The sequence below is a fragment of the Arachis stenosperma genome, chromosome 8, assembly GCF_014773155.1.
Source record: "Arachis stenosperma cultivar V10309 chromosome 8, arast.V10309.gnm1.PFL2, whole genome shotgun sequence".
Lineage (NCBI taxonomy): Eukaryota > Viridiplantae > Streptophyta > Magnoliopsida > Fabales > Fabaceae > Arachis > Arachis stenosperma.
The window spans coordinates 6,843,921-6,871,877 of NC_080384.1; the positions used below are offsets into that span (position 1 = coordinate 6,843,921).

General features: G+C 35.9%; 1 protein-coding gene across 2 annotated transcripts in view; it reads left to right on the plus strand.

Moving 5' to 3' along the window:
- The first annotated feature begins 217 nt into the window (after nucleotides 1-217).
- Nucleotides 218-27,957, plus strand: part of LOC130946707 (replication factor C subunit 3-like) — a 60,413-nt gene continuing 32,673 nt past the window's right edge. For both annotated transcript variants that reach the window (XM_057875542.1, XM_057875543.1), the window contains exons 1-4: nucleotides 218-1,206; nucleotides 1,303-1,413; nucleotides 1,975-2,007; nucleotides 2,181-2,352. In XM_057875542.1, coding sequence (XP_057731525.1) covers nucleotides 376-1,206; nucleotides 1,303-1,413; nucleotides 1,975-2,007; nucleotides 2,181-2,352 — 1,147 coding nt within the window. In that variant the 5' untranslated portion in view covers nucleotides 218-375. The remainder of the gene's footprint in view (nucleotides 1,207-1,302; nucleotides 1,414-1,974; nucleotides 2,008-2,180; nucleotides 2,353-27,957) is intronic.

A 27,957-nucleotide genomic window follows, 5' to 3' on the forward strand; every position in this document is an offset into this window, starting at 1 on the left:
TTTTTTATTTTTATCCTATTTTAAAAATATTTTCATAAAAATAATTAATTATTATTAATATTTTAATAATATAAAATTATATTATAAAATTATTTATTTTTTATTAATTAAATATTAGTTAAATTTTAATAAAAGTATTGACTAAAAATTATAATAGATTGATATATTTAATGCAATTGGTGCATGGGAATGACCGCTTTTCTTAGGAAGATCCGTTGGTATTAAGGTCAAAGTGACATAATGCATCAACGGTGTGGCACAGTGGCACTGGCACCTAGTAATTAGTTGTTGCTATGTGGGGACTGGGGATTAGAATAATAATATTAAGACGATTCGGGGCCCAAAAAAGAATGGAAAGGCAAGGAAAACAAAGAAATGCAGCAAATGACAAGCCCAACTGTATCGAAGAATCGCAACGGCCTTCGTTCCATGTTACAAGTGAATTTGCAGCAGGCATATCATCATGACATGATGAAAAATAGTAATGATGAATCCTCTAACAGTAACAGCAGTCCCTACTACAAAGGCCTTACCGATCAATCCCTTGCCATCTTTGCACCCTCATCTCCACCTCATCATCATCATGATCATGCTACCATTCCTTGCTACCCTATTACTCCTCTTCCTCTCCCCAGCCTTCATCCTCACCTCTCATCATCCGGATCTGGGGCGCAGGGGCAAAGTCCGTACTACAAGGGTCTTACCGATTATTCCCTTGTTATTGGTTCTTGGAGCAGCCACAATCCTACTTCCACCAATCCATCATACCACCCTCAGTCTAGCCCTTACTACAGGGGCCTCACGGATTTCTCCCTTGTCCTTCACGATCATCCTCAGGAGACAGAGATTGATCCCAATGATGGTGAGGTTGAGGGCGACTTAGTACTGATCCAAGAAGATCATAAGACAGTATTAACAGAAGAGGTTAATGCCAAAGGGGTTCTATTAGTGGAGATGGAAGTTATTGATGCCACCCATGAAGAAGAGAAGCCATTGAGGGAGAGAGTGACAGTAACACCGGATCTGGATGATGATGATTTACAAGACACAAGGACGAAGGAGGATATTTATCATCATCATCAGGAAATAACATCACTACAAGAGGACCCAAATGCATACCAATATGAATGGGCAACCAAACACCAGCCCCAAACCTTGGAAGAATTCATCTGCAACTCTGATAAAGCACTCCAACTCCAAGCATTAGTATCACTATTACTATTTCCACTTGTTTCCTTTCTTTCCATATTTCATTATTCGTTTAGATATTTTACATACAGTATGTGTGTATAATGCAAGCAGGTAAGAGAGGGTTGTGGCTGTAATCATTTTATATTTGAGGGACCCCCCAACGTAGGAAAGAGATCCATGATCCGGGCTATGCTTCGCGAGCTATTCGGCCCTAGACTGCAGGTAATGAATTTCCCTGTCGGAAAATGCTATTTGTTGAAAAATGAGTGTATTTGTTTGTATATAAATATTTATGTAGTTTAATTTATTTTTAATATTTATTTTATATTAGTGTTTAATGCTTAACATAATTAATATTTATTAGCCATTTTTATAGAAATCAACTTGAGCTAAATCGTTAAATAGGATTTTAAAAATTGTGAATTTTATATTTGGATTGACTGCCATAAATAACTTTGATTATAATGGAGTTAAATTTCAAGACGGGCTCCTCTCTTTTTTCCCTTCTTTGACATTGATTATGATACAGGGTTTTTTCTCTTCGTTTTTGTCAATAAGAGAGAATCTAAAAAAATATGGTATAAAATCGACAGAAAAAAAAAACATTTTTATGTGTTTTTCCTTTTAATCTAATAAATTCATCATGCATTAACATCAATAAATGAGATTAAATAATTAATAATCATGAACAATTACAATTAAGCCAAAATAAAAGTTTATATTAGAATAAACTTCCAACAATTTTACATTCACTATCATAATTATTGGTGCTGGATGTATCAGGTCATAGAAGAATCCAGAGACTTCACCTTGAAGGTAACTACCCTTTATTAATTTCACTCAATTATTTCTCCTTGATTTGGGAAATTAAACTATTCATTCACCACAAAATTGTTTCCATATACTAATAACAAATCAATTCCTCCTTTTAATTAATTTAAGTAGATCAGATAATAGTAATTTAATAACATCCACACATACATGCCCAGGGAGAAATGGTTGACAAGCTGCAAGTGCAGATAAAAAAATCACTGCATCATGTGGAGATCAATGTCTCAGAGACAAAGGGGTACGAAAAACACGTAATTGTGGATTTATTCAACAGAACATATGCCAAGACGATAAATAACTCCCTGCCTTGTAGCCCAGATAACTGCCAAGGTGCGCTCTCTGACTTATATATATATATATATATATATATATATATATATATATATATATATATATATATATATATATGTTCTGATGGTTACTTGAAACGGAGTTGTATTTGAGTCTAGATATAAGGTCCAAGCTTTAAGCGAAGTCATTTCTTACTTAGCCTGCTTCCAGCAGCCGTCGTTCGAGTTGTTCGTGAGAGAATGGGGGTGGTACCTGCAAAATACTCCGATACTTAAGTCAACAAGGGTCTTGACATTTTAAGTGTATTGAAACTTAAATATACCTGAGAGTGTCAGTGTATTTATAAGAAATGAGCCAATAACCACCGTTGGAGCAGTTCTACTTCTGGTGGTGGATAACCATCCTTTTATCTTAGCGTGGTTGAGATCATTCTTCTAAAAGTGGGTGTGAGATATCAGGGGTAAGGTATAACTCCTTTGGGAGTGAAGGGATTACCATGCAGCGTTTCGATCTGACTTGTGAAGAGGTCGGTTATGGACAGTTGCATTTTGGGCTTCCTCTTCTTTTGGGCCTGGTTTATGCTTTGGGCCAGATATGAACAGTGCCCTTACTTGAGTTTGATCTTTTTATTTAAGTCAGATTCAAGTATGAATGAAGTCGGATCTTTTCAAGTCAGTTTCTGCATTCAAGTCGGAAAACCGACGTGGTTGTGGAATGTCAATTGTTGAGCCTGTTGGGTTTCGTCTTTGCCACGTGGGGTGCAGTTACATCTATAACTGTGCACGATCTTTAATGATGGGAGAGTTTTTATAGTTTTGCTCCTTGGGTCTTTTAAATACCTCTTCCCTTTCTCTTACTTCCTTTTCGTCTTTCCATTCCCGTTGTGCTATTGGCGTCCTTTCGTTCTTTTCGAGCCATTCCTTATTCCTTCAAACTCCTTGCACTGGAATCTTGTTTTTTCGCTGAAGAACCTTAAGGGACTCGATGCATCTAAGAAACTTCTTTGCTGCTCCTACCATTCCGTTATTTTTCTTCAACTTTCTTCGAGAAAAGAGGTTAGTATCCCCTTCTACTTTAGCTTCTTTCTCTGGCTTTGTAGTGTTTCCACTGCTTTAAAATTCATTATTGGAATGCGATTTCTAAGTTAACGAACCTGTGTCTATTGATAGTTTTAAGTGAGCTAATTTAGCTTTGGTGTTCTTTTGCTGTCGTGTCACTGTTATTTTTTTCCATGTGTGTTAGGATGCCCCCAAGATTATTGCGTTTTTTCAAAAATTGTTTCTTTGTGGTTGCTGGTTGTACCTTTTTACCAAAGAAAGTATTCTTGGTTTCAGACTTGTTGTAATGCTTTCTTTTGTTTAATGTAGGTATACTCGTCTATATGTCTCTTTCAATCCCCTAAAAAATATCTTCCAAAGTTCCTGAAACTTTATTGAAATGGATAAATTCTTCAGTTCTTTGTTCCAATCCCATAATTGATAGTGTCTTTGTAATAGAACTCCATAAATACCATAGGATTTGTAGTTCTAGCGAGGATGAGGCAAAATATGAAATAGTAGCTCCTAACCTTGAAGATCGAGTTTGTTTTGGGTGAGCTATTTGGCGGAACCCCATTTTATTTTTATGTACAACTATCTGTTTACCCGACTTTGGGTTACCTTTCCTTTTTTCGATTTGGAGATAGAAGTATTATCTTATTGCAGAGTGGCTCCTTCCCAACTCCATCCGAATTCTTGGGGATTTCTCAAAATTTATCAACTCGTTAGTCGTGAACTCGAATTTCCAATTTCTTTGAAAATCTTTTTCTACCTTTTCCACCTAACGAAGCCTTTTAGTGCTTCGGATAAACAGAATAAACAACAATGAGTCTCCTTCCGAGCTATCCAAGGTCGGAATGCATTTTCAATTTTTGATGAGTTGTTCCATGATATTAAGAATTTCTTTTTAAAGTCCGTGCAATTGAGGGCCACCACCCCTTTTGTTCGAATGAAAATGATGAGCCCCGCTTCCAATTATATTGGGTAGAGGCGGCCCTGTTGAAAAATATAATTAGGCAGATTTGGACGAAGTCCAGGAGGTAGTAGTTAAGTTCTTCCGCGAGACTTCGGGACGGGCTCCAAACCATAACACAAAGAACTTCCTTCTCGGAACACCGAGTTATATCCATACCAAGGTAATAACTGCTCGTTTTTTCGACTTGTTTGTTGAAATCTCTTATTCTTTTTTTTTTTGTAGAAAAAATGAAAAGTGGTTCCAAGACTTACCAAAAAGTCCAAGAGGCCAAGAGGAACGCCCGAGCTCGAGCTGCTTAGCTTCAAGAGAGTGGTAAGTCAGATACTCCTGCTCCGGCCAAGTCCAACTTGGGTACCTCTTCTCAAATCAAACAGGTAAACGCTCTTCCTCCTCCTCCTCCTCCTCCTCCTCCTCCTCCTCCTCCTCCTCCTCCTCCTCCTCCTCCTTGGTCTCTACTCCACCTATTCCTCCCTTCTCAGAGCCGAGCTCTAAGAAAAGGAAGACTTCAAAACCCAGTGCCTCCAACGTTTATGATACTGGGTTTAATCGGGTGAAGTTTTGTGACAAACACATCCTTCCCCATAGCTCCATTGCTATGGATGATGTTTCTATCAAAAACCACCTTCAAGTTTTGATTCGAGGGGGATCCGTACTATTGGGGTATATTCCACCTTGTTGAAAGAGTTGGAGAGGACTCCCTTGAATGCTACTCAGCTTTTTTTGGAGGCCCTTCAGGCCGAGGTGGCCACTCTTCGGGAGGCTGAGAAGGGTTTGGAGGAGGAGAAGATAAGTCTGGAAGCCGAGCATTTTAAATCTCATGATCGAGAAAGATAGTCTTTGGCTTTCTGTGCTCTAGTCGAAGGGTTATTGAAGAAAGCTGAAGAGAATTATGTCTGAATTTTAGGGGAGAATTTGGAGTTGAAAGAGAAGGTGGAGCGACTTAGGGAAGATTATGTTGATTTGGAAGAGTCGGTTGCTGAGGACACATAAAAGGTGTTTGAGATTCTGATGAGACAAGTTCAGGTTATTGCTCCCAACTTGGACTTGTCTCCTCTCAATCTTGAGAAAATTGTAGTCGATGGGAGGATCGTTTCTCCACCTCGCCATCCTACTGACTTCAAGCTCAAGACTGCTGGACAACGCTTCCAAGAAACGCCGGTATTCTGGGTGTCATTTTGGTTATTACGACGGTTTTTTAATCAGTGGATAATACGACTTTTTTTACGGTAATAATGGCAGTTTTAACCACCATTTCAACCAAATAAAACGGCGGTTTGTTGTTATTTAAAATAGCAGTTTGTAACCACTGTTTTTACCTGGATTTAATGGCATCCTCCTCGTTTAAAATAGCGTTTTTAACCGCCGTTTTTACCTGGGTTTAATGGCATCCTCCTCGTTTAAAATGACGTTTATAACCGCCATTTTTACCTGTATTTAATGGCATTCTTTTCGTTTAAAATGGCATTTCTAAACGCCCTTTTTACCAGGGTTTAATGGCATCCTTTTCATTTAAAATGGCATTTTTTAACTGCCGTTTTTACAGGATATAATGGCACAATTTTTGTTTAAAATGGTGTTTTTAGCCGACATTTTTACCTAATTGCAATTCTATACTTTTTAAAATGAGATTGAAACTATGTATTTAAAGTGACATTTTTAGAACTCAAACTTTAAAATCTCATAATAACCAAAAAGCATAACCTTAAATCAAACATTATAACAAGATTTTTAATTCATACACAGTCTCCGAAAATAAAAAATCATAATCCAAAAACAAAGTATCAAAGATAACATTTTTCAATAATTTGTCTTGACATATATCTATAATTCTTAATACATAAAATCTTTATCATACAAGATCATGCTTCTTTGTTGCTCGCTCCAGAAGACCTACTTCCTAACTCTCTTGGTGATGGAATCTCACTCTCTTGATCCAATCCCTACAACAAAAATATAATTATGAGCACAATAAAAAAGAATATAAAATTGAATCTGAAACTATTAATATAAAATTATTCAATCAAAAAAGAAAACTCACATACACTAACTATTTGCACAATAATTCCTCTGTTTTCTGGAAATTAGGAAAAGGAAACTCACACTAATTTAACTCTATTTCAACCATCGATCTCTCTCTGTTTTGTTAAATAAATATCCATGTAGCTACCCTCCAAATTATATCTTATCTTAAAACTGCCATATACCACATGCACCATCATCACTACCACGTCCACTCTATATATATATACAATCATACAAATTGCACTTTTATACAGTACTACTTGAATTCAGAGCTACTACTTCATTATACTCTTTATCATAATCATAACAGTTTCAGGTTTGTGATGGAAAAACTAATTCATAAGAGTTTGTTAATGGGAGTAACAACAACAATAATGTTACTATAATATAAAACATGTGTACTACTTACGCTGTGTGTTACTAGCTACTACTTCAATCTAATTTTGGTTATTATAATATTAACTTAGCTTCTTTAAAATGTTTCTTAGCTTTCTTGCTTGCACCTTTTAATTTGTTATATGTATATCAATTTTTCATAGGAATCAATTTGTCTTTTTCATAGAAATCAATTGTTAGTAGGCTTTTAATTAACAGAGTTAAAGCTAGCTTCCAAAGTCAAATTTTAAAATTGACCCAGATTCCCTTAAGAGTCCAAATATTACACATGGAATAAAGTATTAAGAACATAAATTGTATTTGTACCTGTGAAATTTGTTGAGTAGGGAACATTCCAGCCAATTCCATTGGAATTTTACCTCCTTCCTTAGAAGCAATATAGGAGACTAATGCTTGCAATTGCGCTTAACAGTATCCAACTCTTCTTGCACATTTGGACCACAAGTAGATGATGTGTCAGCATCATTTGAAGAACCTAAATTCATCTGACTAATTTTTGTGGTGTTGTTCTTGAAAGCAACAGTTGGAATAACTCACATGCCTAAACCTCGAACACGACCAGGGTGCTTTTTCCTAAGAACTACTCCAAGAGCATCAAGAGGAGAATTAACGGTTGATTCCATCGCTTATTGACTGCTATATGCTTCAATCTTCTCCTACATACATAAAAAGAAAGGGAAAGAATCAATCATAATATTATCTTATAAAAAAGAAAGAAAAAGAATTACAAACAAGTTACTTATTGCACTTTAGTCTTACCGCTATTTCTTTAGCCTTTTTCATTAACATAACTTCCATCTATTTTCTTATGAGTGATATCCCACATTTGAACTCTACTAACTTCTTTTTCCGTCTCTTTCGTCTAAAATTCAAGAAAAGTAGAAAGACTCAATCAAGAAATATATCATTCAAGAAAAAATATGCATAAAATTATGTAACTAATAGCAACAATATAACAACTGAGATGCACACTTATGACTCCTATGCTATATAAAATATAATAATGGCAGCAAACTAGACATAAGATGAGAAATTAATGTTATTGATGATTACCAATTCATGATTATCAACATAAAAATGAACCTGTGAAAGTTGTGTTGATATTTTATCATGACAATTCTCATAATAGTTGGGGAGACAAGTGGAATTAAATTGAAAAATTGGATAATGCCAAAATGAAATTAAATGTATGAAATCCACACATAGAAATGATTACCAATTCAGCCCTTCTTCTTGCAATTGATTTAGCACCTGAAGTATGAGGAATTATTGGTTTTTGCCAAATTTCTTGATTCCTCTTACAAAAATTCTGCAAGATAAATTTGGATACAATTAAATAGAGTTAAACATGCATTCACAACATTTCATATGAATTCAATATCCTATTTACAGCAGCAAACTATATAAAGCTTTTTAGTGGGACAACATTTAACTAGGATTGTAAGTACTTACCTGAGTTTCAGGCTTCAAACGATATTCTACGAATAAAGCTCATTGATCAAGAGTAATATCTTCTGGTGTATTATTTATGATCTCGGTTTTACTCAACCTCGGATCATAAAACTATTTTTAAATCTTTATCCTATGTTCCCTCCATTTTTTGCCAAGCGATTGGAGTAGAAATCGTTTGGCCAAGCTATCACACACTTTAAAGCAAAATCGACCCTTTAATATGGAACAAAAAATATATATTAACTAACAAATATAAATAAATAATGACAAAGAAATAAACTTTAGAGTTTAAGTAATCTTCTTACTTGAAAAAAAATATTCCATTGATTAAAAAAAAAACTCTCTGGAATGTCTGACCACTTATCAAAACTTATTGGAAATGCTACACAGTCAGTGGCTAATTGCCCACAAATTCCTGCAAAGAGTCCAGATCCTTCTCCTATTGCTGCATGTTGTCTATCAAAATTGACAATTATGCGCAAACCTTCTAGCAAATTATGCACATCCTTCACTAATAAATGAAGGCGTGTACTATTTTCATATTCATCTAAAATAGATAAATAAATATAAATAAATGAGTAATTGAGCAACTAAAGAATAAAACATATGATCATAGATATATATTATAAAAGATTGATTCTTGTGAATGGTATAATGTAACAGCTACATATATAATACTATATATTATACATCAGAATTCCGAATCAAGGTGAAAATAGGCTAATATTAGTAATATCCACTGCAAGATAAATATCATTATTAAAACAAGAAAATAATGTACTATATATTCTCGTAACATAATTTTAGTAAAGGATACATTAGAGTCAGAACATGTATCTCAATCAAATTGGAAGAATAATGTCACATTCGTATAAAAAGCATGTTCGATAATAACATTTTAATTCTTCACCATAATCGCTTTCATTATCTTTTTAGTTTTTCTTAAAAAAGGTAGGAACGTTTCAGAAAGAGAAAAAAAAAGTTTCTTTTTAAGAACGTTTTTAATTTCAAGTTGATTTAAATTTAAAGAATAAGTTAAACCAAATAAGTAGATTAATTCTCGAATAAAACTGGGCTAATCTTGCTCCAAATTAACGAAAAATAAAACTAAGATGAACATTTCATGGCTCATAAATTTTGAGAAAGTGCATGACAACAAATTATAGTAGAAGTAGAAGTAGAAGTAGAAGGGAAGCAGTAGTGGCAGGAACGTTATTTGGAGGAAAATCTGAACAAGGACATGTAAATTGGAAGATAGTGAAATTTCGAAAGGAAGAGGAGTGAAATTTATGGTTTTCTTGGTATAATTAAGCCCTAGTTTATTTATGATTTTCTTGGCCTCATAGAATGTATTTGAAATCTTTGCATTTCCAAAAGTATCTTTTAATAACTTGAGGATTTCGGTCATGGCTTTGTCTCTTATTCTATATAAACACTTTATGTGATACAGACTAATTAAGAAAGACAGTTTTGAATACTTTGTGCACCCTTCATACAATTGTTCATTGCCATCTTCTAACAAATTGTAAAATTCTACATTTTTTCCATTGTGCTCTTCATTTTCTGCATTGTCTCCATTTCCATCTTCTATGTTGTCTTCATCTCCATCTCCATCTTCATTCAAGTCAGGTCCAGCAACTCCAAACGCGTCATTGAGCATTGTTACCATTAGATGCTGAGATGTCGAATCATCTTGTACAATATGACTAGTTTGATGAACTTTTGTGACCCAACTCCAACTACTTCTTCACCATGCCAATACCAAACTTTGTAGCTTTCTAGAAAAGGCTTGACTATTAAATGTTCAAAACTTTTTCTCTTGTTTGCCACTTGCCAAAACCACACACCGGACAAGGGCATTTAATCTGACGACCCACGAGAGATCGATGCTCAAAAGCAAAATCCAAAAACTTGTTTAAACCATCTTTATACTCATACGTGGTTCGTGGTTTTCCAATTCATGACTTATCGATTGACATGACTAAGAGGGACTACAAATAGGGATTTTAAAAAATCTATTCATTAAAAATCTATATATATTCTAAAGGAAAGAAATTTATTCTTTTATATGCAAATTAGATATTAAAAACTTACTTAAATAGTATTTAAAAGAAAATATAAGAAAATTATAATTACCTCTTTCAAATGATAATTTCCTTCTTTTTTCTTTCCCAGCAAATATTAAAACTTGAAGCTTTCAAAGTAAAGTAGCTAGCAGCAAGAGTTGAAAAAGATCTAAAACTTGTTTCACATAAAAAATTATCACCAACAGATTTATTAAAATTATCAAGATTAAACATTAAAAATTTCAAATAATCAGCATGCATGTGGTCAACTAGAATGACATATTGATATATATATATATATATATATACCAAAATTTTCAACTCAAAATAATAAGATAACTAAATTAAGGTACCATATATCATGTACGATCAATTTCTATACATCATGCGTGTATGTATAATCAACTAAGAATATATGAATGTTGTATTTTTAACAATTTAAGATTAATATCAAATTATATTATTAACGGATTTGAACAATAAGAATTAATTAATACAACATTTATACAATATAATTTATTATATATAGAGTCTTAACTTTTTATTTAGTATAATAAATAAATATACCTAAGAAATTAAATTTAGCATCAAAAGTGGGATTGGATTGGGAGAAAAGACAAAGACAAAAACAAAGACAAAAGCAAATGAACTTTTATGAGCAAAGAGAATCTAAGCAGAGCAAAGCACAATTATCCATTCTAACAAAAAGATGCTATATATGAAACACAGGGCAGACTCATACAGAGTGAAGTATTACCCCAAAAAATAATAATTTTTACCAATTTTCAGAGATAAAAAAAAATTAGTTTAGAAGAGATTGACCAAAGAGAATTCAACACAACAATTGTAGATATTGATTTCAGAAGAACAAGCTAATAACAATAACTGCTATGGTTTCATAACTTAATCATCAACAAACTTACTGAGCACAGCAAAAATTACTAGGAAGAATGACTAGTACACGATGCAGAGAAAAATATCAGAACAAATGAGAACTACACTAAATATCAGGAGAAAAAACAAATACAAGAAAGAAAAGGAAAAGAAAATCCAACCACCAATATGAAGCGGAGGAAAATAGAAAGTATAAACAGGTGAACTGTGCTAATAGAAACAAATTAATCAGATGCGAATTTGTGCATAATGTAGTGCCCTACTACATACCCTACCATGTGGATAGGAAAGAAAACATCAAAACAATACCATATGCAATCACACATAATGGCCCTACAAAGCATGGCAGTTAATAATACAAAGGTCCCAATAAATAAAGATTCTGCAAAGAAATAGACAAACTGACATGGAATATCAATAAAAATTGCTAACTAACAATAATAAAAAAATTTTCACAAACTAATAACTAACAATAAAAATTGCTAATTGACGAAGAAGAAGCTTACCTAATAAACGAGTTCCAACCACGCAAACAACGAAACAAGGTTTCTCATTAATCTTCTTTCATAATAATGCATATATCTAGCTGGAAGAAGGGGAAAAAAAAGGAAAAATAATTTAAAAAAGGAACAAAAAAATGAACCACCAGTATTTATTATATCAAAAAACAAAAGAATTAATTATATGAAGCTGTGTTGAACATCCCACTCATTTGAGTGTTAATATTTAATAAGCACGAAAGTGTTGGCTCACCTGTTCTCGGGCTATATCTTCCTTCCACTGTTCTTGGTTCTTTTGGAGGGACAATAGGAGAATGCTTTGTAAGTCTAGTGGAAGATCAGGAGGAAACAATTTCACAAGCTCATTGCTGACAAAGTTTTAATAAGTGCATTTTCGGATAAGCGAGTGAAGGCATGCCAAGACCTATCATGACCAACTCACCATCAGAACATACTACACAAACTGCAACATAATCACTCATATTTCAACAACTTATGACAAAATTGAGTAGCAAAACATATCAACTTCAGAAGAAAAAACACACACAATTTGAATAACACCTTTACACTACTTGAGTTGCTTCCTTTTGCTTGAGAAATAAAGAGAACCAAATAAAAGTAAGCAAAACAAAGCAAACATAGTTCAGTTATTGTCTCATAAACTAGTTCCCAAACTGCAAAACAAAATGGTTCCAAGTGCCTATGAAGCAAGTCTAAAATCAAAGAAACAGCTCAACCAGTATCCAATACACACATCAAAATAACAAAAAAGTGGTGAATTTTTTCTCAAAGAAAAAATCTTCTTTTACATGTAAACCACGACCATCCATAATCAATTTTCTATATTCAAGGTGATTGGACCGCAAACACTCTTTGAAACCTCTTCACTTTCTTTCGGTCCCATTCGAAACAAAAACCACTAGAAGTTCATTCAATAAAGCATATATAGCATATATAGCATGGTTTATTCAAGGGTTCAGTTAATGCAAAAAGCATTGAACAGAGCAAGGGTAGCTGAGCTAAACAACTATAGAGATTACTCATTTATAGCTTTGCTTAAAAGAACCAAAAAAGAACCAAAGAGGCAAATAGAGAAATTGAGATTGGAGTAGTTTTTTCTGAGATCTGAGATCTGAAATCGGAGATCAGAGAAACAACTTAATAGAAGTAAGCAATAGAATATCTGAATTCAGAGAGAGAGAGGGGAGGGGGTAAAGTTACGAAAGAAGACCTAAGATCATCGTCAATTACCCCGCACCAATGTCAATCCAATGCTTCAACGGAAGACCCAAAAATCCCTAACAAAGCTGCAGAGAAACAAAAACCACCAAAAATCATCACCAAAACAATTTTGAAACCCTAACCCAAACAAAAACAAAGAAATCGGTGCCTTCTGGAATCAAAATGCTGAGGTCAGTAGCCACCAGAGCCTTGCCCCTCACCGGAATCTTCGTCTCCACAGCACAAAAGAAAAAACAAAATAAAACAGCATTTTAGTTTCAGTTTCAGTTTCGGTTTCAGTTTAACTTGAGAGGGAGATGTACCTGGAGAGATCGTAACCAGCAGAGAGAGGAGAAGACATAGAATGAAGAATGGAGTTGTCGGAGGGCTTCTTTACACGGAGAAGATGAGAGCGTCGTATGTTCAGAGAGGAGAAGCCCTAGCTAGAAGGAAGAACGGCGTTGAATGAGCTAGGGATTACAATTTTTTTCTTCTTATATGCGTGTGAAAACGGCGGTTCAAACCACCATAATCACCAGAACCGCCAAAATATATAAAGCCAATTACGGCAGCAGCAAAAATTGCCATAGTGTCTCGATATTATGGCGGTTCTTTGAAACTTCCTTAATATTAATGCCATTTTAACCCCTTTTTTTGTAGTGGGTTGAGTCTCCTCCTTAAGAAGTTGTTGCCTCCGATGAGAACCTTTTGACTTCTTCCTCTCAGCCAGAAGTCGCCCCAATTGAGGAGATCCTCCTGACTTCCTCCATTGAACCCGACTCTTTTGCAGCTGACGACCAAAATCCTCTCATTGGCCCTGTTTAGCACTTTGGTTAGGACCCAGCTTGTGGGACCTTTTTATGAACATTTCTTTATGTTTTTCTTTTGCAATGTTGTATGCTTTTGTTGACTCTGGTCCTTTATAAAAGACCTTAATAACTTTGGCGTTTACCGTCATTTGTGGATATTAGTCCTTTTTTTGTAGGACTAGACAATCTTCCTCTTGCTTTGCAGTAGTTATAATTACCTTGAAAGGGTTTCTATATATTTGAGCTTTCCTTTTATCTTAGGATTTTACTATGGTTGCTTTCATAGTATAAGTTGGACAACTCGTCTGCTACTGAGCTGTTTGTGAGGCTTTGGTGAAAGCCTTTAATAAGTATCCTTGACCTTAGGATTTTTAAAGAAGAGTTTTTTCCATTACTTAGTGCGAATGACCAATTTCTTTTATTATTAAATCATTTTCATAACTTAAGTTATTTTTGCGATACATTTTATTCTGTTCGATTGCTTTCCGACTTATAAGTCATTTTTATTTCGAGTTTATATGATCGTCATTTATATCCTCTTTACACCAACTTGCACTTCTTCGCTTTATCTTGCCGACCATGTTGGTCGGGCAACATATTTTCGCACTTTTTCAAGCTTAAGTCAATGCGTATCGTTGGAAATAGTAATGGAATAAATAGAAAGAGACATTATTATTGATGAAATGTAATTTACAAAAATGCTTTGCTACCAGGGGATAACTTTGTTGTCCCTAGTCCTCGCTTTGATGCCTTGTTAAAGCCCCCTTCAGGAAAACCTTTTTCGGGAAAAATCGTGAAGTCGGAAAAAAGAGTACATTAAGGAGCGAGGTGCGCTCCTAGCTATAATATCTCTTCAAGTTACATGCGTGCCACAACCTTGGGAGCTCAGCTCCGTTCAAGTTAGACACTTTGTAATAGCCTTTCCTCAAGACTTCGATCACCTTAAAAGGTCCATTCCAATTGGCAGCGAACTTTCCTTTGCCCGACCTATTTACCCCGACGTAATTTCTTATCAGGACCAGGTCGCTTGTGGCGAAGCTTCTTCCTATGACCTTTTTATTATATCTGGCCGACATCCTTTGCTTCAGCGCTGTTTCTCTTATCAGGGCTTGTTCTTGGGCTTCTGAGAGAAGTTCAAGTTTTTCTTTTTTGCCTTGAACATTTCCAAACTCATCATAAAATCTTACCCTTATACTTTGTTCATTGACCGCTATTGGGATCATGGCTTCTATTCGGTATGCAAGTCAGAAGGATGTTTCTTCAGTCATGGAATGAGGTGTTGTTCGATAAGCCCACAGTACTTGCGGAAGCTCTTCTGCCCAAGCTCCATTTGCATCCTGCAGCCTTTTCTTTAATCCAGCTAATATAACTTTATTGACTGCTTCAACTGGTCCATTAGCTTGGGGATGTTCTATCAATGTGAACTGATGCTTGACCTTCATATTGGCTACTAAATTCCTAAAAGTAGAGTCGGTGAATTGTGTACCATTATCCGTGGTAATGGAGTGAGGGACTCCGAACAGAGTAATGATATTCTTGTATAGGAATTTTTGACTTTTTTGAGCTGTGATTGTAGCCAGTGGTTCTTCTTCAATCCACTTGGTGAAGTAATCCACTCCCACAATGAGGTATTTAACCTGTCCAGGGACTTGGGAAAAGGGTCCGAGTAGGTCCAACCCCTATTTCGTAAAAATCCATGGACAGTTTACGCTAATGAGCTCTTCGGGGGGAGCGATGTGGAAAGTTGGTATGCATCTGGCAAGGCGAACACTTTCTGATAAAGTCGGTCACATCCTTTTGCAGGGCCGGCCAGAAAAATCCTGCTCGGATCACTTTTCTAGCTAGCGATCGTACTCTGAGATGGCTTCTGTAGATGCCATTATGTACTTCCTCCAAGACTTCTTCAGTTCTACAAGTCGGAACGTATTTCAACAAAGGTGTGGATATTCCCCTTCTATAAAGGGTATTTTGTACCAGAGTGTAGTTCTGTGCTTCCTTCCGAATTCTCTTGGCTTCCTTCTCTTCCTCGGAAAGGATGTCAAATTTTAAATATTCGATAAAGGGAGCCATCCAACCGTGGTTTAAGTCGGAGATAGGCAGAACATCTGATTTGTTATCTGCCTTGATAACAGAGGGCTTTTTGAGGGTTTCTTGTATCAGACTTTTGTTATTTTCCCCTGGTTTGGTACTTGCCAATTTAAAAAGGACATCTGCTCTGCTATTAAGCTTCTGAGTTATGTGCCGGGCCTCGGTATCACTAAATTGTTGAAGATGCTCAACCGTTTTCTCTAAGTATCTTTTCATATTAGGATCCTTTGCTTGGTAGTCTCCATTGATTTTTGAGGTTGCTATCTGAGAATCACTGAAGACTACTACTTTAGTCATCCTAACTTCTTTGGCGAGTTTCAGTCCTGCAATCAGGGCTTCATATATAGCCTGGTTGTTGGAGGTAGGGAATTTAAATTTCAAGGAAACCTTTATTTGAGTTCCCTCTTCAATGACCAGCATGATGTCGGCGCCACTTCCGACCTTATTGGAAGACCCATCTACATAGAGGTTCCAGGTCATGGAAGCTTCAGTCTTATTGCCTGTATATTCTGCTATAAAGTCGGTGAGGCATTGAGCTTTGATGGCTTCCCAAGTTTCATAACTTAGGTCAAACTCGGATAGCTGTGTCTGTCTTCTGGAGTATCTGCTTCTTGTGTTGATTCATCCGGACTCTTATGGTGTGTACTTGGAAGTAAGGTCGGAGTCTCCTAGATGCCACAATTAAGGCGTATGCAAATTTCTCTATTTTTTATACCTTAACTCCGGCCTTTGTAAGACTTTTCTATTGAAATAAATGGGATGTTGCCCAATCTCATCTTCTTGTATCAGTGCTGACGCTACTGCCTTCTCAGTGAGAGCTAGGTACAACACCAACTCTTCTCTTGTTTCTGGCTGGGTAAGGATGGGGTTGACTTAAGAAATTCTTGAATTGTTGAAAGGCTTCTTCACATTTAGAAGTCCATTCAAATTGGCATCCTTTTCTAAGTAGTAAAAAAATGGCAATGATCTCAAGGCTGATCTTGCCAAAAATTTGGACAAAGATGCAAGTCGGCCATTCAGCTGTTAGACTTCTTTTAAACAAGTCGGACTCTTCATCTCTAAGATTGACCTACACTTGTTGAGGTTAGCCTCAATTCACCTTTGTGTGAGCATAAATCCCAAGAATTTTTCTGCTTCTACTGCAAAGATACATTTGGTGGGATTTAGTCTCATCCCGTGTCTTTTTATGGTGCCGAAGACTTGTGATAGGTCAGACAGGAGACTGGCCTCATCCTTGGTTTTTACTAACATGTCATCCACATATACCTCCATCAAGTTTCTGAGGTAAGGTGTGAACATCTTGTTCATCAATCTTTGATGTGTGGCCCCTGTATTCTTTAATTCAAATGGCATGACCACGTAGCAGTAATTTGCTCTGGGGGTGATGAAAGATGTTTTCTCCTGGTCTGACTTTGTACATTAGGATTTGATTATATCCCGAGTAGGCATCCATGAATGATAGATATTGGTATCCTGAAGAGGAATCCACCAAAGCATCAATATTAGGAAGGGGATATGGGTCCTTCGGACAGGCTTTGTTGAGGTTGGTATAATCGACACACATCCTCCATTTTTCATTTTGCTTTTATACCAGTACCACATTTGCTAACCATGTTGGATACTTGACTTCCCTGATGAATCCGGCTTCAAGTAGAGCTTGAACTTGTTTTTCCACCACTTGAGCTCACTCTGGTCTGAGCTTATGACGTCTTTATTGAACAGGTCGAGACCCGGGGTAGACCGCCAGCTTGTGTATCATGAGTTCAGGGTCTATAACAGGCATGTCGGCAACCTTCCAAGCGAAGAGGTCGGAATTCTCCCATAGGAGTTTTACAAGTTTTTTCTTCAAGTCTGTTCTGATATTAACTCCTATGTTGATATTTTTTTCTAACTTCTTTCCTGATTTAGACTTCTTTCGTCTTTCCTTCAGGCTGTGGTTGCAGCTCTTCTCTTCCTCAGACACCACTGAGCTCAATCGTATTGACTTCTTTACCTTTACCTCGCAGGTTCAAGCTTTCATTATAACATTTCCTTGCCAGTTTTTAATCTCTCTTGATGGTAACAATTCCTTCCTGTGTTAGGAATTTCATGCATAGGTGAGGAATAGAAACAATAGCTCCCAGTCGATTTAGTGTCCTCCTGCTAATTAGGGCATTGTAGGATGAAGCTACATCCATAACAATGTAGTCAACGCTTAGGGTTTTTGACTTCAATCCCTTTCAAAAAGTGGTATATAGGGAAATGAATCCTAATGGCCTGATTGGGATATCTCCCAACCCAAAAAAAGTGTCCGGGTAGGGCTTCAATTCCCTTTCTTCTAACTCTAATTTGTTGAATGCAGGTTTGAACAGTATGTCGGCTGAGCTTTCTCGGTCAACTAAGGTCCTATGTAAATTTGCATTAGCAAGTATCATGGTGATTACCACGGGGTCGTCATGCCCACATGTTATTCCTTGCATGTCCTCCTTTGTGAAAGAGATGGTAGGCAAGTCGGGAGTCTCTTCTCCGACGTGGTAGACTTCTTTCAAGTATTTCTTTCGAGAGGACTTGGTCACTCCTCCTCCAGCAAACCCTTCTGCTATCATGTGGACATGTCACTCTGGAGTTTGGCAGGGCTAACCTCTCCGACCTACTTCTTCGTTGTCTCTCTTTCTCTTTCTATGGTCGTCCGACCTTTCTATGAGATATCTATCTAACCGACCTTCCCTGGCCAGTTTTTCTATCACATTTTTTAAGTCGTAACAGTCATTTGTAGAATGCCCATACAACTTACGATACTCGCAATATTCGTTACGGCTTCCCCCCTTTTTATTTTTGATCCGATGCAAAGGGAAAAGCTTATTGGTGTGACAAATTACCCTGTAAACATCCACAAGAGAAACTCGTAGCGGGGTGTAATTGTGATATCTCCTAGGTTTCTCCGAGTTGTATTCTTCTTTCTTCTTGGGCTCTTTTTTCTTTTCCCGCGCTTGATGAAGATTCCCTAGTCGCCAATTTGATTCTTACAGTCTGACATTTTCTTCCATATTAATGTACTTTTCAGCTCGTTCTTGTACATCGCTCAAGGAATTCGGGTGTCTCTTTGAGATGGACTGGGATAAGAGGCCCTCCCGGAGACCATTGACTAGTCTCATTATTATTGCCTCAATGGGTGAGTCTTATATTTCCAAACATGCCTTGTTGAATCTCTCCATGTAGTCCCTGAGGGATTCGCCGACTTCTTGTTTGACTCCGAGTAGATTGGGCACATGTTTGACCTTGTCTTTTTGGATTGAAAATCACGTAAGGAATTTTCGCGCAAGGTCATCAAAACTAGTAACCAACCTAGGTAGCAGGCTGCCAAACCATTTCATGGCAGATTTGGTGAAAGTTGTCGGGAAGTACTTACTGCGAGTTGCATCTGAGGCGTCAGCCAAATACGTCCAACTTTTGAAGTTGCTTAGGTGGAGTCTCAGGTCAGTCGTTTCGTCATACAGATGCATGTCTGGGCTTTTGAAGTCTCTAGGAACTCTCGCCCGTATGATATCTATGGTGAAAGGATCTTCTTCTCCCAATGGGGTGTCTTCTCGAGTTGTGCGTAAATTCTTACCTCGGATGTCGGATTCCAGCTTCGAGAGTTTTTCTTCTAACTCTCTTCGTCGCTTAATCTCTCTTTTCAGATTTCTCTCTGCCTCCCGTTGTTACTATAATTCTTGTTCTAGTTGCTCAAGTCAGCCATATGTCCATGTAGTAGCCCCATGAAGTCGGTAGAATGGGGTTGTTCTTCTCCTTATGGGTGACGAATCTCGGAGGGGATCCTTCTGTGGTGATGACCACCCGAGGTGCCTTCACCGCATGGTTCCTCTGTTATCGGAGGAAATACCACGAGAGCTTGGTCGTTGTTGTCCGTGTCTTAGTACTCTGGATTTGATTTCAATGATGTGCGTCTGTCTTCAAAGTGCTCATCTTCCATGGAGTGTCGATTCCCAAGTCCCCGGTAACGACACCGATGTTCCGAGGGTTACCTGAAATGGGGTTGTATTTGAGCCTAGATATAGGGTCCAAGATCTAAGTGGAGTGATTACTGACTTAGCCTACTTCCGACAATCGTCGTTCGAGTTGTTTGTCGGAGGATGGAAGGTGGTAACTGTAAAACACTCCGATACTTAAGTCAGCAAGGGTCTTGATAGGTTTAAGGGTATTGGAAAATATACCTGAGAGTGTCAGTGTATTTATAGGGAATGAGCCAATAACTACCGTTGGAGTAGTTCCACTTCTGGTAGTGGATAACCATCCTTTTATCTTAAGGTGGTTGAGATCTTTATTCTAGAAGTGGGTGAGAGATATCAGGGGTAAGTTATAACTCCTTTGGGAGTAAAGGGATTACCATACAACGTTTCGATCCGACCTGTGAAGAGGTCGGTTATGGACAGCTGTATTTTGGGCTTCCTCTGCTTTTAGACATGGCTTATGCTTTGGGCCAGGTATGAACAATATCCATGGATGATGATCAAAAAATTGTTAATTAAAAATGCTTTGTGCATATATAAAAATATATTGTTTATTTTAGGTTTAATGTGTATTTATATTTTAAAAATATATTATATATAAAAAAGTAAATTATAATTTTTGTCTTTAACGTTCTCGAAAAATTTTGAAAATACTCATAATGTTTAACTTGTTCTAATTTTGTCTTTAAGCTTTTTTATAAGTTTCAATTTTATTCCTAGCGTCAAATTTTTTACTATCAACATGAAATCAACATTTTCTTTCTAATTTTAGTCTTATATCACCCACTACTACCATCATATCTCTCTCTATCTCTCTCTCTCTCTCTCTCTCTCTCTCTCTCTCTCTCTCTCTCTCTCTCTCTCTCTCTCTCTCTCTCTCTAAATACTCAACCCATCCCCTTTTCCAACAATGACTCGCCATTACTCTCACAGTCTCACCTTTGTCGATGCTTCCAACGACCCCTCACTACACTGCAACCTTCTCCAATCGCCAACCATCGTACCCTTCACCCCAACATTAACTGTAATATAATCATCACCAAGAGTTTCTCCTTCGTCACCCATAACCACAATCGCACAACCACACATCACTAACATCTTATCATTTAACAACAACAAACTACAATAATATTTAACTTTATATTTTTAATTTTTTCAAAAATAAAAAAGAAAATGCAAGGAGAGAAAGAAAGAGTCGAGGTAGAGAAGGGAGACAAAATCATCCGACAATGGTAGCAATCATCTCACCAATGCTGGTTTCACCGCTTCCTCTATGCCGCCAACATCGATTTGCATTACTTCCATGCATTCTGCATGTCCCAACCTTCTTTCTCCCAACTCTTCGACCAACTCTCCCTTTCCCTCCGCTCTGCGCTTCACCAAATTGTAACAACGCACAATTTTAAAAATATAACTATAAATAAGTTATAATTCCTTTCATAAATTAGAGTTTTTTATTTTAGAAATTATTTTATTATAAGTAATTAAATTAATTTTATAACTATTTGAGTTCAATTAAATTCAGATTTTTATATATATTTTTATTATGATAAAATATTTTACATAATTAAAACTGTAATTTTATTAATTTATAAATATATTTTTTTAATTTAAGTAATTGATTTTTTTAATTTAAAAACACAGTTTAGTTAATAATATTATTATCGAGTTCGATATCTGCCGATATGAGTAAATATTGATACTTCTCGGTGAACGTAGCTTTGCTAATGCTTCACCGTATATCTCTTGTTATTAATGTTGCTAATGTCATTTATATTAGTAACTCATATATATTATTACTTGTGTTTTAATATATCCAGCTTTCATAATTATCCGTTTAGGATATTTATAACTTGAATCGCTGACTCAACAGCTCCAAACCGTGAAACATGCCCCCTCCCTTGCCACCACATTATCACCACTTTATTCTTTTATTTCATTCAACCGAACCAAGAGGGAAAAAAGAGGGAGAGACCATGAGTGAGAGAAGAGAGATTACAAGAAAGCCACAAACCTTCGGCATCTGATTTCTTGAGATCCGTAACTCCAATAAAAAATCTAATCCGATAAAAGTGTCTGTATCCTTCTCCTCTACACATTGGCATCACTTTTGTTGTAGAAGTTGATGGTGACATAGCTCCCCTTTCTCTTGAGTTCGACCAATTGGAGTTCTAGGAGGCACAGACGATTTTTGACGTTTTCTTCTTTAGCAGCTCGGTCAGAAAACTTCTTCGGAGTTTCCAGTATTGTGATTTCTATACAGAGGTAGGATTTGGTAACTTTATAATAATTAAATATGAATTTGATAAGTGAATGTTGATTTGGTTGATTATTGTTTTGAGTTTGAATGAGTTTATATTGAATTATTGTTGTTGCTTGTGATTTGTTGGTTTGACTATGAGAAGCAGCTCAGCTGTGGTTGTTTTAATGGTTTTGGGACTATTGTGATGTGGTATTTTGAGGAAATTGATGAGATTTGGTGGTTGAAAGATTAAATTAAAAGTTGAGAAAAATCGGTAAACGAAAAACTCGAAAACAAGATTAAAATACAAGTAATATTTTGAAAGAAAAGGGCTAAGGGTTTCGGTTTCAGTATAAGAGAAACATTAATATTTAAACCATATTTTTGAAGGATAACATTGTATTTGTATATACAAATCAAGGTACAATTTGTAATTATATAAGTTTTTGGGTATTTTAGGTAATAAATAAAGTACGGGAGATAAAATGGGTATTTTATAAAAGTTCAGAGTTATTTTTATAACTATGAAAATAACTGAGGGTTCCAAATATAATTTATAAAATATTAAGATAAAAAATAGAATATTAAAAAGTTCGTGATTTAGAAAATAATTAATAAAAGTTTAAAAAATAAGGTTTTATAAACTAAGTTTTAAGAAAATATATATATATATATATATATATATATATATATATTATTTATTATTTAAATTCTTCTATCTATAGTATTGTTAATATTTTATTACGAATATTAATTAATAGAGATATTATTAATAATATTATAAGTCAGAGAAGAGCAAACAGAGTGATCTAAAAGCTTTAGAAATACAGACTTAATTAAAGTAATATATAATTCTTTTTCATAAGACACTTAGGGAAAGGCGAGAGAATAATGTGAAGATAAATTATATCATGGAATGATAGGAAAGAAAAGAAGAAGAAAGAAAAGAAAAAGAAAGAAAAATATTAAAGAACCTCTTCCACAGGAGAGCAAAATATTAAAAGAATCTAAACAATCTTTGTCACAAGAGAGCAGAGAGCAGAAATAAAAGAATGTATTAACTAAAGAAACCCCTACCACAGGAGAGCAGAGAGCAAAGATTAAAAGAACCTAAAAGAATCCCTGCTAAAAGAGGGTAGAGCACAGAAAAGAAAAAAAAAGAAAGAAAGAATGAAAAGAAAAGGAGATAAGCAGAGATATTGTGGTCCTGCTGAAAATGAGCGGAGATATGGTGGTGAGTCCACTGAGATTTGCTTCCAGAGATACATCGACCAATCCAGGGGATGGTCGCACCTGTAAGATAAAGGTTGCTTACAGAGGGTATTGATACATACATTGGCTAGAGAGAGCCTCACCTGTAAGACTGAGGTTACTTACAGAGGTTATGTTTGCATACATTTACTCAAGAGAGTCACACCTGTAAGATAGAGGTTGCTTATAGAGGTTATGGCACTGGAAATCAAACTCAGACAAAGATTGTTGAGTTACGTCGGGAGCAGGTCGAAACTGACAGATGAGCTCATTACCTGCATTAGGGATACTTGCCAGTAAAACCATCAAGAAAGCAATATGTATCTGGAAGTAGCCAGTAAAACCATCAAGAAAGCAATAATGAGATTTACCTGCAAGTCGATCTAACATCTGGTCAATGAATGGCAAAGGGTAATGGTCTTTCCTTGTTGCGGCATTCAGCTTCCTATAATCAATGCATACTTGCCAAGCATTTTGCACTCTTGTGGTGACCATTTCACCATCATCCTTCTTGACAGTAGTGATTCCTAATTTCTTTGGAACAACTTGGACCAGGCTCACCCATTCACTGTCAAAAATCAGATATATAATGCCCGCATCAAGTAGCCTTGTGACTTCCTTTTTCACCACATCAAGAATGATGGGGTTGAGCCTTCTTTGGGGTTGTCTAGCCAGCTGAGCCCCCTCTTGGAGAAAGATGCGATGCATACACATTCGTGGGTTAATTCCCACAATGTCGGCCAAGCTCCAACCAATTGTTTCTTGTGCTTCCTTAGGACCTCTAGGAGCTTCTCCTCTTCTTGGCTAGAAAGCTCACTAGCAATAATGACCAAAAACTTTTGGTTGTCCTTAAGGAATCCATACTTCAAGTGAGAAGGTAGAGGCTTCAATTCACTTTTTGCTTCAAGTTAGGGTTTTTTTTCACTAAGAACATGAAGCTCATCCTCATCAACTTTCTCTTGTTCATCCTCAATTTTATCATTCCCTTCAACAATAGGGCAGCACAACTTATCGTGATCTTCTCTTTGTATCTCCGCTACTACCTCATCACATCACATTGGAGAACGGAATGCTCTTCGGATGGGTGCCTCATGGCCTCTTCTAAGTTAAACTTGATGGTCTTGTCACCTACCTTGAAGAACTAAAGATTGATGGTCTAGAAGTTATAATAAATTCTCGTTGCAAGTATAGTTTCTAAACAAAGCAATCAACCTTTCTTACAAACGTTTGGTTGTCACAAGTAACAAACCCAATAGAATTTATAAACCGAAGTATTCAAACCTCGGGTCGTCTTCTCAAGGAATTGCAGGGAGGTGTATTTTATTATTGATTATGAAAAACAGTGTTTTGGGTTTTGAAAAGGGTTTTAAGCAAGAGAAATGGTTTGCAGAAATCAATAAAGTAATAATGAAAAAATCTCTTGGTAAGGTATGAAAACTGAAAGTCCTATCCTAGTTGTCCTTATCAATGGTGATGAGAAATATAATTTTGCTCCCACTAAGTCAACCTCTAACAATGAAGGCCAGTTAAGTGGACAAATTAATTTAACACCTAAAGTCCTAGCCAACTTAAGGAGAGACTAGAGTTATAGGAATCTAAATTAATCAGCAAAGACAATAATTATCAATCGTGATGAGTTTGACAACTCAAGAGTCACAAATTAATCAACCAAAGCCAAAAGGGAAAAATCTAAATTATTTATATAAATATGAGAAAGCAATCATGACTTTGAAATACCTCAATTTATATCAATTAAAGAAAATCCTAACATGAATAGTTCATAAGCCAAATAGGCAACATAAGTAATACAAGCATTAAAATATCCAAATGTAAAAGAGAAATATAAAGTAAAAGGAATATTGAACCTGATGAAGAGTTGAAATCCTAAATTGAAATAACAAGAAATACTAATCCTAAAACCTAAGAGAGAGGAGAGAACCTCTCTCTCTAAAAACTACATCTAAACTATGAAAAGTGTGTTATGATCTGATATCCTGAGTCCCTGCATGTTCCCGAACTTTAATTTGTGTTTCTGGGCCGAACTCTGGGTCAAAACGCGGCCCAAAATTGTCTCTAGCATATTCTGTAATTTTTGCAGATCGCGTAGGTCACGCGTACGCGTCAGTCACGCGTATGCGTCGTTCAGCGATTTCCTCTCCACGCGTGTGTGTCAAGTACGCGCTCGCGTCGTTTGCGCGAACTACAATCCACGCGTACGCGTCAAGCACGCGTACGCGTCGCTGTGATTTTGTCCAATTTGCGTGCACGCGTCAGCCATGCGTGCGCATCGCTGTTCGCTGGTTGTCTCCCTTATTTCTTATGCTCCTTCCCTTTTTGCAAGCTTCCTCTCCATTCTCTAAGCCATTCTTGCCTTATGAAGCCTGAAACACTTAACACACGGATCACGGCATCGAATGGTATAAAGGAGAATTAAAATACACAGTAAAAAGATCTCTAAGAAGCAAGTTTTCAATCATAAAACTAAACTAGGAAGGAATTGTAAAATCATGCAAATCATATGAATAAGTGGGTGAAAAGCTTGATAAAACTACTCAATTAAACACAATATAAACCATAAAATGGTGGTTTATCAACCTCCCCACACTTAATCATTAGCATGTCATCATGCTAAGCTCAAGGAGACAAAATAAATGAGTAGAAAAAAGCATGACTACTCATGCAATGCAACCTATGAATGTGAATGTAACTACATGCTAAAATGATTCTACCTACTTGGTGAAAAAGTAAATAAATCTTTCAAGAATAAATATGAACTGGATTTTACTAATTCAAATCATAAAAATGAAGTACATATAAATTGCAAGAAGAAGTTAGCTCATGAAAGCAGGGAACATAGAATTAAGCACTGAACCCTTAATGGTAGTGTATATCATTCTAACTCTCAAGTGTCTAGGGTCAATTCTCTCAATTCTCTACTAATCTTGCTTTCTATAGTTTGCTTTTCATCTAACAATCAACAAAAAATTTAATGCACCAATACACAAATCAAGAGGTCTTTTAAGGGTTGTAATGGGGTTAGGGTCAAGGTAGGATTGTATTTGGCCAAGTGGACTAAAATCTGAATCCTTAATTAACATAAACTTTTCCCACCTAACTTAAGACAATCCATATAATCACAATACAAGATCTAACTGTCCATTAACTATGTTTACCACATATTCATGCATCCTAAATTTAAGTACAACTCATATGCATTGATTTCACCCTTCACTTTGGGGCATTTTTGTTATTTTTCTGCTCCTTTTTCTTTTCTTTTTCACTCTTTTTTTTATTATTATTATTATATTTTTTTTTGTTTTTCTCAATGCATATGAAAAAAGTATTGAATGCAATAATATATGTTCACCTATTATTTTGCATATTTTCACAAAAATATACAACACCCAATTTCTCAAACCAAATATTTTCAAACCCACTTTTTCCACACTTAATTTATGAGCTCTTTCATTAGTCTAAGCTAATCAAGGATTTAAATTAAGGACATTATTGTTTTTCGCTTAGAGTTAATGATGTGCTAAAGTAAAGAACAAAGGGGTAAAATAGCTCAACATTGGTTTGCAAAGGATAATGAAAGGTAAGGCCATATGGGTATGTAAGCTCAGTGAAACAAGGCCTCAATCATATAAGTGCATGCATACATCAAATAATGGAAATATAGAATTAAGCAAGACAAAGATCACAATTTTAGAGAGAATAACACACAAAAATAAAATATTGGTTGATAAAATGCAACCAATCAAATAGGCTCAAAATCTCACTGGTTTTGTGTGTTCGAGCTCTAAACCATGTTCCAAAATAATATTTCTTCAACCAAGTTTAACAAAAAATTTAATTCAAATTAGTGAAATACTCTAAAAAGTTTCTTGGAAAAGAATTCATCACTTCAACCAAGTAATGGTAATATATGCACAAAATCAAACAAACATGCAATCAAACATGCAAATGCAACAATGAAAAACAAAAATTGGTGTTGAGAAGAAGGTGACTAACCCACGGAGATTGGTATCGACCTCCCCACACTTAAAGATTGCACCGTCCTCGGTGCATGCAAAGTTGTACAGGTGGGCGGGGGTTGTGGTTCCTCAGCTGGTGCTCTTAGTAGAGTCTTTCTCTTTACCCTTCCTGGTGGCCATCCTGAAAAGGGAGAAGAGAAAGGGACATGAAGTCAAAGGAATAGAGCAGAGAGGAGGGCAGTAGGAGTGATAATCATGCCAAAGTAAAGAAGAATGTCGTTAACACATGGTCGCGACTCCATGAAATTAGGACAACAATGGAAACAGGGCATGATAAATTGAGGCAATTAAATGCAAGATGTTTATTGGCATGCTGGCAAAGGCATGAGTAGCATAAATCAAGCATAGCCATAATGTATTATTAGTCGTAAGAAACTAACAATAATGTTTGTAATGACAATTATATTCAATTAATAAAATAGTGGAAGGGGTTTTGTGAAAAACAGGCATTAGAGTGGAAGAATATAATAATGAAGAATGCACAATGCCATACGGACTTTTTTACAAACACTTAGTATGCATGTTTAATATGATAGAGGAAGAATGAATTTGGAACATGCAAGTATTCCGAAAACAAATAATATAAATTGTCAAACAACTCCATAATAATCCACAAGTAATAGTGAAAGACCTAAATAAAGTTCCAACACCAACATAAAAATGCATG